At 48.7% G+C, this 17,428-nt stretch overlaps 1 protein-coding gene across 1 annotated transcript in view; it reads right to left on the bottom strand.

The window, feature by feature from the left end:
* Positions 1-290: 290 nt before the first annotated feature.
* Positions 291-17,428, bottom strand: part of RABGAP1 (RAB GTPase activating protein 1) — a 91,271-nt gene continuing 74,133 nt past the window's right edge. Inside the window, 10 exon segments of the mRNA XM_033137781.1 lie at positions 291-467; positions 2,312-2,397; positions 2,400-2,490; positions 2,492-2,506; positions 4,512-4,583; positions 7,974-8,057; positions 9,928-10,027; positions 11,816-11,946; positions 12,807-12,899; positions 16,522-16,650. Of these exon segments, the coding sequence (XP_032993672.1) occupies positions 342-467; positions 2,312-2,397; positions 2,400-2,490; positions 2,492-2,506; positions 4,512-4,583; positions 7,974-8,057; positions 9,928-10,027; positions 11,816-11,946; positions 12,807-12,899; positions 16,522-16,650 (927 nt within the window). The 3' untranslated portion in view covers positions 291-341.

The following is a 17,428-nucleotide window of genomic DNA, read 5'->3' on the forward strand; positions in this document are numbered from 1 at the left end:
AATGGAGTGTTTTCATGTGTGTGTGTGTCCCACTCCCTCCCTGCCCCTCTGAAAAGAGCTTCCAGTCTACAGCTACAACCCTGCCCCCCCCCCCGGTTAAATAATCAGTAGTATGAAGATCCTGCGCCGAGCCTCGCAACGGGAACCTCGCAGAGAGCTTGGGCCGCGGACCTGCGGAAAGCCCCGGCATGCGCCGTGTGTTTCTGGAGTCGCTATGTACATTCTGGTCCTCTCTCTCTCCACGCGGCGGCGGCGGCGGCATCCGGCCGAGGCAGCAAAGGAAGGCAGAAAGGTGTCCCGAGCGGGGGGGAACGTGGGCCCATGGGAGGAGGCCGCCCCCTTCAGCACGTCTCTTTCCCTTGGACGCCCGTCACTGTCTTTATAGAGCTCAGCGTTCGGTTGAACCAGGTCTTCCGGGAGGCCTGCACCTCGTTCAGCGCCTGCCCCAAGTCGTGCTCGAGATCCTGCGAGGCAACGGGAAAGGAGTGTCACAGAACTCATAGAATCCTAGAGTTGGAAGAGACCCCAAGGGCCATCCAGCCAACCCCCTGCCAAGCAGGAAACACCATCAAAGCATTCCCGACAGATGGCTGTCATAGGATCATAGAATCCTAGAGTTGGAAGAGACCCCAAGGGCCATCCAGCCCAACCCCCTGCCAAGCAGGAAACACCATCAAAGCATTCCTGACAGGTGGCTGTCAAGCCTCCGCTTCAAGACCTCCAAAGAAGGAGACTCCAACACACTCCTTGGCAGCAAATCCCACCGCCCAACAGCTCTCACTGTCAGGAAGTTCTTCCTAATGTTTAGGTGGAATCTTCCTTCTTGTAGTTTGAATCCATTGCCCCGTGTCCGCTTCTCTGGAGCAGCAGAAAACAACCTTTCACCCTCCTCTAGATGACATCCTTTTATATATTTGAACATGGCTATCATATCCCCCCCTTAACCTTCTCTTCTCCAGGCTAAACATACCCAGCTCCCTAAGCCGTTCCTCATAAGGCATCGTTTCCAGGCCTTGGACCATTTCGGTTGCCCTCTTCTGGACACGTTCCAGCTTGTCCGTATCCTTCTTGAACTGGGGTGCCCAGAACTGGACACAGTATTCCAGGTGAGGTCTGACCAGAGCGGAATACAGTGGTACTATTCCCTCCCTTGATCTAGACGCTATACTCCTATTGATGCAGCCCAGAATTGCATTGGCTTTTTTAGCCGCTGCATCGCACTGTTGACTCAGGTCAAGTTTGTGGTCTACCAAGACTCCTGATCCTTTTCATATGTTCTGCTCTCAAGCCAGGTGCACCCATCCTGTATTTGTGCCTTTCATTTTTGTTGCCCAAGTGTAGTACTTGACATTTCTCCCTGCTAAAATTCATCTTGTTTGGCCCAGTTCTCTAGTCTGTTAAAGTCATTTTGAAGTGTGATCCTGTCCTCTGGGGTATTAGCCACCCCTCCCATTGGTGTCATCTGCAAACTGGATCAGGATGCCCTCAAGCCCATCATCCAAGTCATGATAAGATGTTGAATAAGACTGGGCCCAAGACAGAACCCTGTGGCACCCCTGTCACTTCTCTCCAGGATGAAGAGGAGCCATTGATGAGCACCCTTTTGCAAACCGGATCACAGAGAACTCCCAATCTCTGTGCACACACCACCCCGACTCCATCCCCAACCGCACTTGAACAAATATAAGCAGCAGGGATGTGGTGGGTACAAAATTCACTCCAGCTCTACAGGTGAAACTCGAAAAAATCAGAATACCGAGGAAAGGTTGAGTGTGGTGTAGTGGTTCTTATTTCACACCTTATAGGCATTTTACAAGTAAAACGTGCGAGGAAGAAGAAGAAGAAGAAGAAGAAGAAGAAGAGTTTGGATTTGATATCCCGCTTTATCACTACCCGAAGGAGTCTCCAAGCGGCTCACATTCTAACAGGCACAAGGAGAAGGGAATGACAGAGGACGAGATGGTTGGACAGGGTTCTTGAATCTACCAACACGAGTCCGGCCAAACTGGGGGAGGCAGCGGGAGACAGGAGTGCCTGGCGTGCTCTGGTCCATGGGGTCCACGAAGAGTGGGGCACGACCCGAACGACAACAACAGCCGACGAAAACAATTGCTTACCTCAATGGACTTTCCCACCCTATTCGAATTTTTCGAGTTTCACCTGTACACCGTCCTGGTTTCCAGAAACCATTTTTCAAGAGAAGAACGTCGGAGTCTCAGCTGAAGAATGGGGGTTTCATTTGGACCCAGCCACTCGCCTTGGGCTCGGGTGCACCACCCCATTCCCACCGTCCCCAAGGAGACCTACCTGAAATTTTACACTCCGCCTCCACCAGCTGAAGCTTGGTCTGGGCTAGTTCCAGCTCCATCTCCCGCAGTTGGTTCTTCAGGGCCTCTTCTCCTCGTCCGTGTCCTCCTCGGAGCCCTCCCGGGCAACGCTGGCCACCTTCACTCTCCCCTCCTTGTTGAAGAACTCGCGGCAGCGCTCGCAGTTCGTCCACCTTTTGCTGAAGCCAAAGAGATCATAGAATCATCGAGTCGGAAGGGACCCCAAGGCCATCCGGTCCAACCCCCTGGCAAGCAGGAAACCCCATCCAAGCATTCCTGACGGACGGCTGTCAAGCATCCGCTTAAAGACCTCCAAAGAAGGAATCGTAGAATCCTAGAGTTGGAAGAGGCCCCAAGGGCCATCCAGTCCAAACCCCCTGGCAAGCAGGAAACCCCATCCAAAGCATTCCTGACGGACGGCTGTCAAGCATCCGCCTTAAAGAACTCCAAAGAAGGAATCATAGAATGCTAGAGTTGGAAGAGACCCCAAGGGCCATCCAGTCCAACCCCCTGCCAAGCAGGAAACGCCATCCAAGCATTCCTGACGGACGGCTGTCAAGCCTCCGCTTCAAGACCTCCAAAGAAGGAGACTCCGCCACACTCCTGTGGCAGCAAATCCCAGCTCTTACTCACAGGAAGTTCTTCCTAATGTTTAGGTGGAATCTCCTTTCTTGGAGTTTAAATCCATTGCCCCGTGTCCGCTTCTCTGGAGCAGCAGAAGACAACCTTTCTCCCTCCTCTAGGTGACATCCTTTTATATCTTTGAACATGGCTATCATATCGCCCCTTAAGCTTCTCTTCTCCAGGCTAAACATACCCAGCTCCCTAAGCCGTTCCTCCTAAGGCATCGTTTCCAGGCCTTGGACCATTTTGGTTGCCCTCTTCTGGACACATTCCAGCTTGTCCGTATCCTTCTTGAACTGGGGTGCCCAGAACTGGACACAGTATCCCAGTTGAGGTCGGACCAGAGCGGAATACAGTGGTACTATTACTTCCCTTGATCTAGACGCTATACTCCTATTGATGCAGCCCAGAATTGCATTGGCTTTTTTAGCTGCTGCATCACACTGTTGACTCATGTCAAGTTTGTGGTCTACCAAGACTCCTCCTCTATATGACATCCTTTTATAGCACATGGCTATCATATCACCCCTTAACCTTCTCTTTTACTAAGTACTTTTTACTAAGCATGCTTGCCTTCTGAGAAACGCTGTGTAACTCAGGAAGTAATCTGAGCAAACTCTTTTTTGTTCATTTCAGATATACTGTGTCGTTTGCAGTCTTTTAAGAGGGATATAGGAGAATTATACCAGGCATATATAGTTCTTACAGAGGCTTTAGCAAGCATATGCAACCGTCTCCGCTGCGTTTTAGAAAGGGAACGGAACTCTGGTTACATGGCTGCCAAGTTTCGGATTTGAAAATAAGGGATCAGCAGTCTCACCTATCCCGGGGGACAGTCACATGTCAGTGGTGGGCGGAGCCAGAAGCAAAAGTGGGCGGAGCAGCAGGGCTCGGAGCGGAGCAAAGAGGAGGGCAGCCATGTGCTCCGCGCGACGGAGCCCCCATCGTCTTCCTCGTCCGGTCCCCATCAAACAGGACAGGAAGCAGCAGCTGCTCAAAGGCAGCCAGGATCCGCCCGCCGGCTAACCCTATTGGCCGGCTGAGGGGCTCCGCGGCAACGGATAGGGGCCGATGCAGGGGGAGGAATACACCCCCCTGTAAGCGCGGGAAACGGCTCCCACTTGCTTGAGGGCCGAGGTTTTTCTCTCCGAGTAGGCGAGGTCTTCCCACCCAGGTCCCTGGCCAGCAGGGGAGGAGCTGCTTCCGTGAAAAACGGGGGATTTAAGGGAAATGAAAAATAAGGGAGAGCAGCGGGAAACTGCTGAAACAAGGGAGAATCCCGGGGGAAACGGGAGACTTGACAGCACCGCTCTGTGAAGTTTGGAGCTTGTTAACTCAATATACAGGTTGATATATACTCATCCACACTCCTAAGCGTTCCCACAACCCAAGAGCCTGGAGCAGCATGGATCAGGCCAAAGGACCCCATCCGGCTCAGCAACAAGACGCCCAAATACGAAGTCTGAAGGCAGGATGCGAGCACCACAGCCATCAGCTCACATGTCCTCCGAGGGATTCAAGCTGCCTTCAGCCTAGCGCTGAATCCAACCTTTTCCTTACCCGAATCTTCTCAATCTCGGCCTTGTTTGCCGTCTGCTGTTTCTCCAGCCTCTCGCTCAGTTGGGAGCAGATCTACCAATAAAAAAGGACAGGAGAACTTCAGCCGAACCCATTCAAGACCTTGGTTTTCCTGGCTTCCCAAATGGCCAGCTAGAGGCCTTCCTAGAGGAAGCCCATGGTTAGGACTTGTCCAAAAGACAGGTATGAAAAGGATAAGGGGGGGGGAATGGCGGATATTGAGCCCCTGTGTATCGGCGAGGACCGGGTGGAGAGGGTGGCAGTATTTAAGTATTTACCGTATTTTTCGCTCCATAGGGTGCACCTCGTTTTTAGAGGAGGAAACAAGAAAAAAATATATTTTTTCCTGGTTTTCCTCCTCTAAAAGCCCTGTTTTTTTGAGGGTCAGCTCAATTTTTGAAGCTTTTTTGCAAAGGGAAAAGCCCTGTTTTTTTAGGATCAGCTCAAAGTTTTGCAGCTTTTTTGCAAAGGGAAAAAGCCCTGTTTTTTTGAGGATCAGCTCAACGTTTTGCAGCTTTTTTTGCAAAGGGAAAAGCCCTGTTTTTTTTTGAGGATCAGCTAAAGATTTGCAGCTTTTTTTGCAAAGGGAAAAGCTCTGTTTTTTTGAGCATCAGCCAAAAGTTTGCAAAGGGAAAAGCCCTGGGGTTTTTTTTGAGGATCAGCTCAAAGTTTTGCAGCTTTTTTTGCAAAGGAAAAGCCCTGGTTTTTTTGAGTATCAGCCAAAAGTTATGCAGCTTTTTTTGCAAAGGGAAAGGCCCTGTTTTTTTTGAGGATTAGCTTTTTTTGGAAAGGGAAAAGTCCTGTTTTTTTAAGGATCAGCTAAAAGTTTTGCAGTTTTTTTGCAAAGGGAAAACCCCTTTTTGAGGATCAGCTATAAGTCCCGTTTTTATGGGGTTCAACTCACATTTATGCAGCTTCTAAAGGAAAGGGAGCCTTTTCTACAGTTTCCAGACAGATAATCGAATCAGCCAGTCCCATGTCGCTGGGGAAACAAACAACCTCCCTCTGCAGCACATTCAACAAAGGAGGGTGGGGCTGAAAGGGAGCCGGGACTCTCATCTCTCTCCCGATCTCTTGCTGATCAGCTGCTGAGCGGGGTCCTTTTCAACACCCCCCTTTCTCTTTGTCAAATAAAAAGCACGATCCTCTTTTGGCCCCTGGGCAATTCAGCTCCAGGGACCACCGTTCGCTCCATAAGACGCACAGATATTTCCCAGTACTTTTTAGGAGGGGAAAAGTGCGTCTTATGGAGCAAAAAATACGGTACTCTAACCCTCCCCCGGACACTCAGGCGCAAGTGACTAGGGATAAACTCCATTTTTTCGAGTTTCACCTGTATGTCCGCAGCCCTTAGCCTGAACACCGGCTCACCACAGGGTTGTGTGTCGAGTTCCCTGCTCTATACCCTATATACGTATGACCGCACGGCCATCTATTCCAGCCACAAAATCATCAAGTGTGCCGATTCACACTGCTGCGGTAGGGCTCATTTCAGGAGGGGACGAATCCGCCTATCGGGACGAGGTGGAGCGGATTTGTGTTTGGTGTGGCGAAAATAATCTGGCTCTTAGTACTGCCAAGACCGAGGAACTTATGGAGTGACAAATACGGTACGTATGTGCATGTGTGGATGACAATGTGGGGTTTTTGGTGCTGTTTTTTGGCTTGTTTTATGGGATGTCACCCAATTTCATTGCACTTGTACCATGACAATAAAGAAACCTTATCTTATCTTATCTTACTGATATGCACAGCCTTTGCAGAGAGATTCCATGTACGCACTGTGGCCTCTTCTCTTCATGCGCAAGGTGTAATGAATCAGATCTAAGTTAGGGGACGTTCAGAAACCCACGGTGTTTTGGGAGTGAATGGGCACCCCAGTTTGAGTGGCGGGTGCCCCTTGGGAGGCGGGACCTCCCGCTCTTTAAAAGGAGGGAGCAGCCGTTAGTGGGGGGGAGAGTGGTGACTGGAAGAAGGAGGGTGTGGGGCCAGGATAGGTTAGGTTAGGATTGTTGAAGATGATATATGTTGCTGAAAGAAAGAGTTCGCACTGTTATGAAACTAAGCTTATGGAGCATCGCTGAAACCGTGATGTTCTGTAAGAAACAAGACCTCTTATTGTTGAGCTAAGAAAAGATCGCCGTTGATTTGGTCCAGCGAGTTACCGTATTTTTTCCTCCATAAGACGCACCTTTTTCCTCCTAAAAAGTAAGGGGAAATATCTGTGCGTCTTATGGAGCGAATGGTGGTCCCTGGAGCTGAATTGCCCAGGGGCCAAAAGCAGATTGTGCTTTTTTTATTTACAAAGAGAAGGGGGGTGTTGAAAGGACCCCGCTCAGCAGCTGATCAGCAAGAGATTGGGAGAGAGATACGAGTCCCGGCTCCCTTTCAGCCCCGACCTCCTTTGTTGAATGTGCTGCAGAGGGAGGTTGTTTGTTTCCCCAGCGACATGGGACTGGCTGATTAGATTATCTGGAAACTGTAGGAAGGCTCCCGTTCCTTTAGAAGCTGCAGAAATGTGAGTTGAACCCCATAAAAACGGGGCTTTTCCTCTTTGCTTCCCCCCCTTTGCAAAAGGAGCTTTGCTTTTCTCCCTTTGCAAAAAAAAGCTGCAAAACTTTTAGCTGATCCTCAAAAAAAACAGGGCTTTTCCCTTTGCAAAAAAAAGCTGCAAAACGTTTAGCTGATCCTCCAAAAACCAGGGCTTTTCCCTTTGCAAAAAGGCTGCAAAACTTTGAGCTGATCCTCAAAAAAACAGGGCTTTTAGGGAAAGAAAACCAGAAAATCAATTTTTTTGGGGGGGGTTTCCTCCTCTAGAAATGAGGTGCGCCATAGGGTCCGGTGCGCCCTATGGAGCGAAAAATACGGTATATAGGCTCTGAGGAGGTGAACTCAGGGAAAGGACAAAACTAAACCGAAGGGCGATAGTTTGTGTCTTGGAGTTCCCGCAGGAGGGGCTATCGGGAGGAACCCTGGTATTGCCATAGAGTTAGCTAACTGATATAGTGAGGGGATCTAATAAGGAGAGACCCCGAACTGTAGGCAAGGAGGGGTTAACCCCTGAAGCCCAGAGCAGAGGATATACCGGCCACGGCCGCTGGACAGGAAAACTAAGGGATCCCCAGATTATAAATAAAAGGGGATTGACACAACAGACGGACCTCAGAGGGACAGGTGGGGTTGCATCGTAATTTGACCCAGAACACCGGATTAAAAATTCACTTAGTAACGAGGGGAGAGTCTGAAGTGGAGGTTCGTCGCATGCGAGGATGTTCCAACCCCTTGATCTAGATGGAATACGGCTCCCATGAGCCTCAGCTGAAATCCCACCACCCCCTGGAGGGCAACAGGGTGGAGCGGCCTTCTTGAGAGTTGCATCCATTTGCAGCAAGGCAGAAGGCTCCCCCCTGTAGCCAGCAACCTGAAAGACCCCCCCCCACTCACTTGCTTGTAGTCTCCAATGATGGAACTGTTCTTCTTGATCTCAGACTCCGCCTTGTCCAGTTCCCGCCGACACATCTCCTTCAGCTGCAAAAGAAAAGACCAGCAGGGATCAGGGATGGCTCCAGAGCCTGGGCTCCCCGAGGCAAAAAAAAGCACACGGCTCTCGTTCTGCTTCCAAGCAAAGATGCGTTGCAAGTTTGCACACCACACTCCTTGGCAGCAAATCCCACTGCCGAACAGCTCTCACTGTCAGGAAGTTCTTCCTAATGTTTAGGTGGAATCTTCTTTCTTGTAGTTTGAATCCATTGCCCCGTGTCCGCTTCTCTGGAGCAGCAGAAAACAACCTTTCTCCCTCCTCTAGGTGACATCCTTTTATATCTTTGAACATGGCTACCATATCACCCCTTAACCTTCTCTTCTCCAGGCTAAACATACCCAGCTCCCTAAGCCGTTCCTCATAAGGCATCGTTTTCCAGGCCTTGGACCATTTTGGTTGCCTCCTCTGGACACCTTCCAGCTTGTCAGTATCCTTCTTGAACTGGGGTGCCCAGAACTGGACACAGTATCCCAGCTAAGGTCTGACCAGAGCAGAATACAGTGGTACTATTACCTCCCTTGATCTAGACGCTATACTCCTATTGATGCAGCCCAGAATTGCATTGGCTTTTTCAGCCGCTGCATCGCACTGTTGACTCATGTCAAGTTGATGGTCTACCAAGACTCCTCCTCCTCCTCCTCCACCTCCTCCACTTCTTCTTCTTCCCTCAATCTAGACGCTATACTCCTATTGACGCAGCCAGAATTGCATTGGCTTTTAAGCTGCTGCATCGCACTGTTGACTCATGTCAAGTTTGTGGTCTACCAAGATCCTAGATCCTTTTCACATGTACTGCTCTCAAGCAGGTGTCACCCATCCAGTATTTGTGCCTTTCATTTTTATTTTTATTTGCCCAAGTGTAGTACTTGACATTTCTCCTTGTTAAAATTCATCTTGTTTGCTTTGGGCCCAGTTGTCTCATCTGTGAAGGTCATTTTGAAGTGCGATCCTGTCCTCTGGGGTATTAGCCACCCCTCCCAATTTGGTGTCATCTGCAAACTTGATCAGGATGCCCTCAAGCCCATCATCCAAGTCATTGATCAAGATGTTGAACAAGACTGGGCCCAAGACAGAACCCTGTGGCACCCCACTAGTCACTTCTCTCCAGGATGAAGAGGAGCCATCGATGAGCACCCTTTTGCAAACTGGATCAGGATGCCCTCAAGCCCATCATCCAAGTCATTGATCAAGATGTTGAAGAAGACTGGGCCCAAGACAGATCCCTGTGGCACCCCACTAGTCACTTCTCTCCAGGATGAAGAGGAGCCGTTCATGAGCACCCTTTGGGTTTGGTCAGTCAGCCAGTTCTGTTGGAAGCCCGCTCAGAGTGGCTGGGGAAACCCAGCCAGATGGGTGGGGTATAATAATAAATTATTATTATTATTATTATTATTATTATTATTATTACCTTCATGAACTCCTTCAGCCCTCTTTTAAAGCTATCCAAGATAGTGGCCATCCAATCTTGTGGGAGTGTGTTCCTTAGGACCCCCGTACCTAAGGGAACGCCTCTCCTGGTATGTCCCGTGTAGGACCTTAAGGTCCTCAAATAATAATATTTTGGAGGTCCCGAGCAACAAAGATGCTAGGTTGGCCTCAACTAGGGCAAGGGCCTTCTCAGTACTGGCCCCGACTTGGTGGAACAATCTATCACAAGAGACCAGGGCCCTGCAGGACCAGGGTCCTGCCCAAGTGTAGTACTTGACATTTCTCCCTTGTTAAAATTCATCTTGTTTGCTTTGGCCCAGTTGTCTCATCTGTGAAGGTCATTTTGAAGTGTGATCCTGTCCTCTGGGGTATTAGCCACCCCTCCCACCTCCTTGGCCCATCCCCACCTCCTCCGCCCCATGGCCCAACCTTAGCCGACTCTTCCTCTAGCCGCCACTTTTCATCTTCCGCGTCTATCAGCTTCTGCTTGGTCATCAACAGCTCCTTGTTCAAGGCTGTCCGCTTTTCTCTTCCGCCTGGAACACAAAACGTGCGAGAGTCAAAACGTCACAGAGTCCATCTCTGATCATGTTTTATTTTCATTTTACGTCAGGAATGCTTTGATGGTTTTTCCTGCCTTGGCAGGGGGTTGGACTGGATGGCCCTTGGGGTCTCTTCCAACTCTAGGATTCTTTCCTAGCAGAAAGCAGCAATTCTGCAAATGAAAAAGGTAAGGGACCCCCGATCGTTCGGTCCAGTCGTGTCCGATTCTGGGGTTGCGGCGCTCGTCTCGCTTTATGGGCCGAGGGAGCCGGCGTACAGCTTCCGGGTCATGTGGCCGGCATGGCTAAGCCGCTTCTGGCGAACCAGAGCAGCGCACGGAAACGCCGTTGACCTTCCCGCCGGAGCGGTACCGTATTTTTCGCTCCATAGGGTGCACCGGATCATAGGGCGCACCTCGTCTTTAGAGGAGGAAAACAAGGAAAAAAATATATTTTTCTGGTTTTCCTCCTCTAAAAGCCCTGTTTTTTTTGAGGATCAGCTCAAAGTTTCGCAGCTTTTTTTGCAAAGGGAAAAGCCCTGTTTTTTTGAGGATCAGCTCAAAGTTTTGCAGCTTTTTTGCAAAGGGAAAAGCCCTGTTTTTTTTGAGGATCAGCTCAAAGTTTTGCAGCTTTTTTTGCAAGGGGAAAAGCCCTGTTTTTTGAGGATCAGCTCAAAGTTTTGCAGCTTTTTTGCAAAGGGAAAATCCCTGTTTTTTTGAGGATCAGCTCAAAGTTTTGCAGCTTTTTTTGCAAAGGGAAAAGCCCTGTTTTTTGAGGATCAGCTCAAAGTTTTGCAGCTTTTTTTGCAAAGGGAAAGCCCTGTTTTTTTGAGGATCAGCTCAAAGTTTTGCAGCTTTTTTGCAAAGGGAAAAGCCCTGTTTTTTTAGGATCAGCTCAAAGTTTTGCAGCTTTTTTTGCAAAGGGAAAAACCCAATTTCGTTGCACTTGTACGATGTACTTGTACAATGACAATAAAAAATATTTATCTTATCTTAAAGCAGGTTTATGTTGGTAATGGGGCTCTGCTCTCAAGTCAACTGGGCTGAGAACGTTGGAGGTAGGGAATGGATTCTCAAAGGCCAAAACCCAGGAAACTGCCTTAAATAGCCAAATCCCATCTGGGGGACACCAGGAGTTGAACCCGGGATTCTGCATGGAAGGCAGCTGAGCTACAGCCCTTCACAAAAGACAGGCTCTGTCCTCAGGGACACCGAGAGAGAAGGTGGCCAAACAGACTGAGGGGCATCAAACGACCAGGTACCCCGATGGCATACTAATAAAGTATGATAAGAAATTAAACCAACAATTAATCTCCCCATTAAGGGATGTAATGAACAATATAATGAGGAAAGGGCAGATTCCCAAAACATGGGAAGAAGCTAACATTACGGTAAATTCATAAACAAGGATCGGATCCCACAAATGTTAAAAATTATAGACCCATCTCCCTGCTGAATAACGACTACAAATTATTACATACAGACCAGGCAGGGTTTTTACCTAGACGCCAAGTTAAAGATAACATGCAGAACATCTTGAATATAATCGAATATTTAGAGATGAAAATAAACAAGCAAGCGGCATTCATCTTTATCGATGCAGAAAAGGCGTTCGATAACGTCTCATGGCTCTTCGTGAAATTTAATTTGGAATTACTGTGATTAGGAGAAAATTTTATGAGAAGTACTGGAGCAATTTATAAAGATCAAAAAGCGAGACTTATAGCTAGTAATGAATTAACGGAGAGCTTTCAAATCACTAAGGGCACTAGACACGGTTGTCTTCTGGTTCTTACATTGTCCAAGTCCTTCCTCAGAGCGATCTTGCTCGTCACCAGCTCGTGGGCCAGGTCATCGTTCTCCTGCTCCAGCCTCATGTTTGCTTCCTGGAGGCGCCGGTTGTCTCGCTGGATCGAGGCAAAAAAGAGTCATGAAGCAAGTTCCGGAGACACTGGATTAAGTTCTTAGAAGGCTACCAATGAGTGAGTCAAGGGTTGAGGGTCCCTGCTCCAGAAGATGCTTCCTTATTTTCAAGAGAGTAGCCCCAGCCTCTAGGTGCCCCCCAAAGCAACTGCCCCCAGACGGTATCCTCAGGGGCATCGCTAGGGGGGTGCGGCGGGGGCGGCACGCCCCGGGAGACAGGGGTGACAAGCGGCGGGTGGGAGTGACAAGCGGCGGGTGGGGGTGACAAGCGGCGGCTCCTCCCGCCACTCCCCATGCTGCCGGTCACCCCGGGAGCAGCAGCGCCGCACAGACGGGGTGCTCCCTCGGCCGTGCGCTGTTGCTCCCGGGGCGACGGAGCGAGCGGCGGCGCGTGGGGGTGACAAGCGGCAGCCCCTCCCGCCGTTCCCAAGCGCTGCCGCTCCCTCCGTCACCCCGGGAGCAAAAGAGCACGGCCGAGCGGACATCCCGTCCGTGCGGCGCTGCTGCTCCCGAGGTGACCGGAAGCGTGGGGTGTGGCGGGAGGGGCCGGCGCTTGTCACCCCCACGCGCCCCCGCCCGCTCAGTCGCCCCGGGAGCAAAGACACAACAAAAACACAACAAAAAAGGGGGGGAAGAACACACGGACATTAATCTCTTTTGTTAGGCTTCCCATCCATTCCCTATGAACATCCCTTAGGTTTCTCAATAGTGCTGCAACAGGTTATGGATTTGCCTTCTCCGAAAACGACTGCCTGGGACAATCCCTGTTCTGTGGTCCCTGCACAAAACGACACCGAGACATGTGTGGTTCTCTAGTCCAACGTGTCAGAATAACATCAATTACCTCAAATCTTTCTATGGGGTCTTCCTGCTGGGCCTGCTGCTCTCTCATGGCGTGGTATTCCCGTTCATATTTCTTCAGCTTCTTTTGGCTAATCTGGGGGGTGGGGGAGAGAGAATCAAGAGCAGGGGTCAGCAAACTTTTTAAGGAGGCCCCACAAATAACCCAGAGATGCATTGTAAATAAAAGCACACATTCTGCTCATGTAAAAACACCAGGCAGGTCCCACAAATAACCCAGAGATGAATTTTAAATAAAAGCACACATTCTATTCATGCAAAAACACCAGGCAGGCCCCACAAGTAAGCCAGAGATGAATTTTAAATAAAAGGGCACATTGTGCTCATGTCAAAACACCAGGCAGGCCCCACAAATAACCCAGAGATGCATTTGAAATAAAAGCGCACATTCTACTCATGTCAAAACATCAGGCAGGCCCCACAAATAAGCCAGAGATGCATTTGAAATAAAAGCGCACATTCTACTCATGTCAAAACATCAGGCAGGCCACACAAATAACCCAGAGATGAATTTTAAATAAAAGCACACATTCTGCTCATGTACAAACACCAGGCAGGCCCCCCAAATAACCCAGAGATGCATTGTAAATAAAAGCACACATTCTGCTCATGTAAAAACACCAGGCAGGCCCCACAAATAACCCAGAGATGCATTTGAAATAAAAGCGCACATTCTACTCATGTCGAAACACCAGGCAGGCCCCACAAATAACCCAGAGATGCATTGGAAATAAAAGGGCACATTCTGCTCATGTACAAACACCAGGCAGGCCCCACAAATAACCCAGAGATGAATTTTAAATAAAAGCACACATTCTGCTCATGTACAAACACCAGGCAGGCCCCACAAATAAGCCAGAGATGAATTTTAAATAAAAGGACACATTCTGCTCATGTAAAAACACCAGGCAGGCCCCGCAAATAAGCCAGAGATGCATTTGAAATAAAAGGACACATTCTGCTCATGCAAAAACACCAGGCAGGCCCCACAAATAACCCAAAAATGAATTTGAAATTTACACTCATGTAAAACACGCTGATTCCCGGACCACCCGCGGGCCGGATTTAGAAGGCGATTGGGCCGCATCCAGCCCCCGGGCCTGAGTTTGGGGACCCCCGATCAAGAACATATCAGTCAAGACATGTGGCGCAGCTGTGCTTTTTGCTTCTTTTTATTTTTAATTTATTTTTTATTAAAATTATTAAAATTTATTTTTATTTATTTTTTATTTATAAGATTTTCCAATTAAAAGCACAAATCATTGCATGGTTAAAACTTTCATACTCCCCCCCTCTCCCACCGAGGGGAGCAAAATATCCAGACGCCCCTCTCACAGGAGTGCATAAAACATAGCTGTCAAGTTTTACCTTTTCTCACGAGGAAGCCTATTCAGCATAATGGAATTTCCCTTAAAATAAGGGAGAACTTGACAGCTAGGACATAAACCATTCCACGTTTAACCTCGTACAATACTAAAATCATTGCTTAAACCCGAGCCAGGCATTCATATATCCAACAAATTGATTTTTTAATCTGATTTCCCAACCCCCCCCTGTTGACTTCAATGTAACACATAATCTAAATTAATCCACTATTCTTTCCTCAAGGAGTACGGCAAGGCTGTATATTGTCTCCCTGCCTATTGAACTGATATGCAGAATTCGTCGTGCGAAAGGCTGGGCTGGATGAATCCCAAACCGGAAATGAAGATTGCCGGAAGAAATATCGACAACCTCAGATACGCCGATGACACAACCTTGATGGCAGAAAGCGAGGAGGAATTAAAGAATCTTTGAATGAGGGCGATAGAGGAGATTGCAAAATATGGTACCCAAAAAAACAAAGATCGTGGCCACTGGTCCCATCACCTCCTGGCAAATGGAAGGGGAAGAAATGGAGGCAGGGAGAGATTTCACTTTTTTGGGTTCCTTGATCACAAGAAAGGAATTAAAGAACCTTTTAATGAGGGTGTGAAAGAGGAGAGCGCAAAATATGGTCTGAAGCTCAACATCAAAAAAACTCAGATCATGGCCACTGGTCCCATCACCTCCTGGCAAATAGAAGGGGAAGAAATGGAGGCAGGGAGAGATTTCACTTTCTTGGGCTCCATGATCACAAGAAAGGAATTAAAGAACCTTTGAATGAGGGCGAAAGAGGAGAGCGCAAAAGATGGTCTGAAGCTCAACATCAAAAAAACTCAGATCATGGCCACTGGTCCCATCACCTCCTGGCAAAGAGAAGGGGAAGAAATGGAGGCAGGGAGAGATTTCACTTTCTTGGGTTCCATGATCACTGCAGATGGTGACAGCAGTCACGAAATTAGAAGACGCCTGCTTCTCGGGAGGAAAGCAATGACAAACCTAGACAGCATCTTAAAAAGCAGAGACATCACCTTGCCGACAAAGGTCCGTCTAGTTCAAGCGATGGTTTTCCCAGTAGTAATGTACGGAAGTGAGAGCTGGACCATCAAGAAGGCTGATCGCCGAAGAATGGATGCTTTTGAATTATGGTGCTGGAGGAGACTCTTGAGAGTCCCATGGACTGCAAGAAGATCAGACCTATCCATTCTCAAGGAAATCGGCCTTGAGTGCTCACTAGAAGGACAGATCCTGAAGTTGAGGCTCCAGTACTTTGGCCACCTCATGAGAAGAGAAGACTCCCTGGAGAAGACCCTGATGTTGGGGAAGATGGAGGGCACAAGGAGAAGGGGACGGCAGAGGATGAGATGGTTGGACAGTGTTCTCGAAGCTACCAACATGAGTCTGACCTAACTTACGGAAGGCAGTGCAAGACAGGAGGGCCTGGCTTGCTCTGGTCCATGAGAAGAGAAGACTCCCTGGAAAAGACCCTGATGTTGGGAAGGATGGAGGGCAGAAGGAGAAGGGGACGACAAAGGACGAGATGGTTGGACAGTGTTCTCGAAGCTACTAACATGAGTTTGACCAAACTGATGGAGGCAGGGGGAGACAGGAGGGCCTGGCTTGCTCTGGTCCATGAGAAGAGAAGACTCCCTGGAAAAGACCCTGATGTTGGGAAGGATGGAGGGCAGAAGGAGAAGGGGACGACAGAGGACGAGATGGTTGAAATCAGCCCTGAGTGCTCACTGGAAGGACAGATCCTGAAGTTGAGGCTCCAGTACTTTGGCCACCTCAGGAGAAGAGAAGACTCCCTGGAGAAGACCCTGATGTTGGGAAAGATGGAGGGCACAAGGAGAAGGGGACGACAGAGGACGAGATGGCCACCTCATGAGAAGAGAAGACTCCCTGGAGAAGACCCTGATGTTGGGAAAGATGGAGGGCACAAGGAGAAGGGGACGACAGAGGAGGAGATGGCCACCTAGTGAGAAGAGAAGACTCCCTGGAGAAGACCCTGGTGTTGGGAAAGATGGAGGGCACAAGGAGAAGGGGACGACAGAGGACGAGATGGCCACCTCATGAGAAGAGAAGACTCCCTGATGTTGGGAAAGATGGAGGGCACAAGGAGAAGGGGACGACAGATGATGAGATGGTTGGACAGTGTTCTCGAAGCGACTGGCATGAGTTTGGCCAAGCTGCGGGAGGCAGTGGAGGATAGGCGTGCCTGGCGTGCTCTGGTCCATGGGGTCACGTAGAGTCGGGCACGACTGAACGACAACATATTTTGATCACCACGGACGTCACAGCGCCCCCCGTAGGGCCGGCCGGCTCCCCTCACATACCTTCAAGCTGCAGGCCAACTCCATCAGCTTCTTGGCGTTCTCCTCGGAGCGATATCGCTTGGGCAGCTGGACCCGGAAAAACTTCAGGGCGCCCTCGAAGTCCGTCTGCATCAAGTCGTCCCTAGTCGTCTGAAGAAAGAGCGGAGAAGAAGGGGTTTATGGGAAACGAAATGGCGCGGCGCCCGCATCCTGCACCCGAGAACGGCGGTGACGGAAGGCGCTTCGTTCCTCCCTTGGGGAAGAACTTGGAAACGATAGATTTTTTTGGATTGCGGTTAAAGGTTTTCTTGGTGCGCAAAAGTAGGCGCAAGGTTTTCCCACGTAACGTTTTTACAGGTCAATTTTGGTCGTCGAGACATTGGGGAGCATAGCTGTCAACCTTTCCCTTTTCTTGCGAGGAATCCTATTCGGAATAAAGGAGTTTCCCTTAAAAAAAGGGGGAAAGTTGACAGCTATGTTGGGGAGAGAAGGGGGGAGGAACAATTGGGGGAGGGAATAGATGATGGAATGTTTTATTTTAAGATGATGAATTTTTTTTTTTTTAAGATAAGGGGTTCAAATATTTTATTAATCATTTCTAAAAAATATGTATGGTATCAGATTTTTCTAATTTCTGTGAGAATGATGACAATAATAATGATAATAATGATAATAATGATAATAATGATAATAATAATAATAATAATAATATATTTGTACCCCGCCCATCTGGCTGGGTCAGATTATTCTAATTTCTGTGAGAATCATGACAATAATAATGATAATAAGGATAATGATGATGATGATAATAATAATAATAATAATAATAATAATAATAATAATATATTTGTACCCCGCCCATCTGGCTGGGTCAGATTATTCTAATTTCTGTGAGAATCATGACAATAATAATGATAATAAGGATAAT

This window comes from Lacerta agilis, chromosome Z, assembly GCF_009819535.1.
Source record: "Lacerta agilis isolate rLacAgi1 chromosome Z, rLacAgi1.pri, whole genome shotgun sequence".
Classification (NCBI taxonomy): Eukaryota; Metazoa; Chordata; class Lepidosauria; order Squamata; family Lacertidae; genus Lacerta; species Lacerta agilis.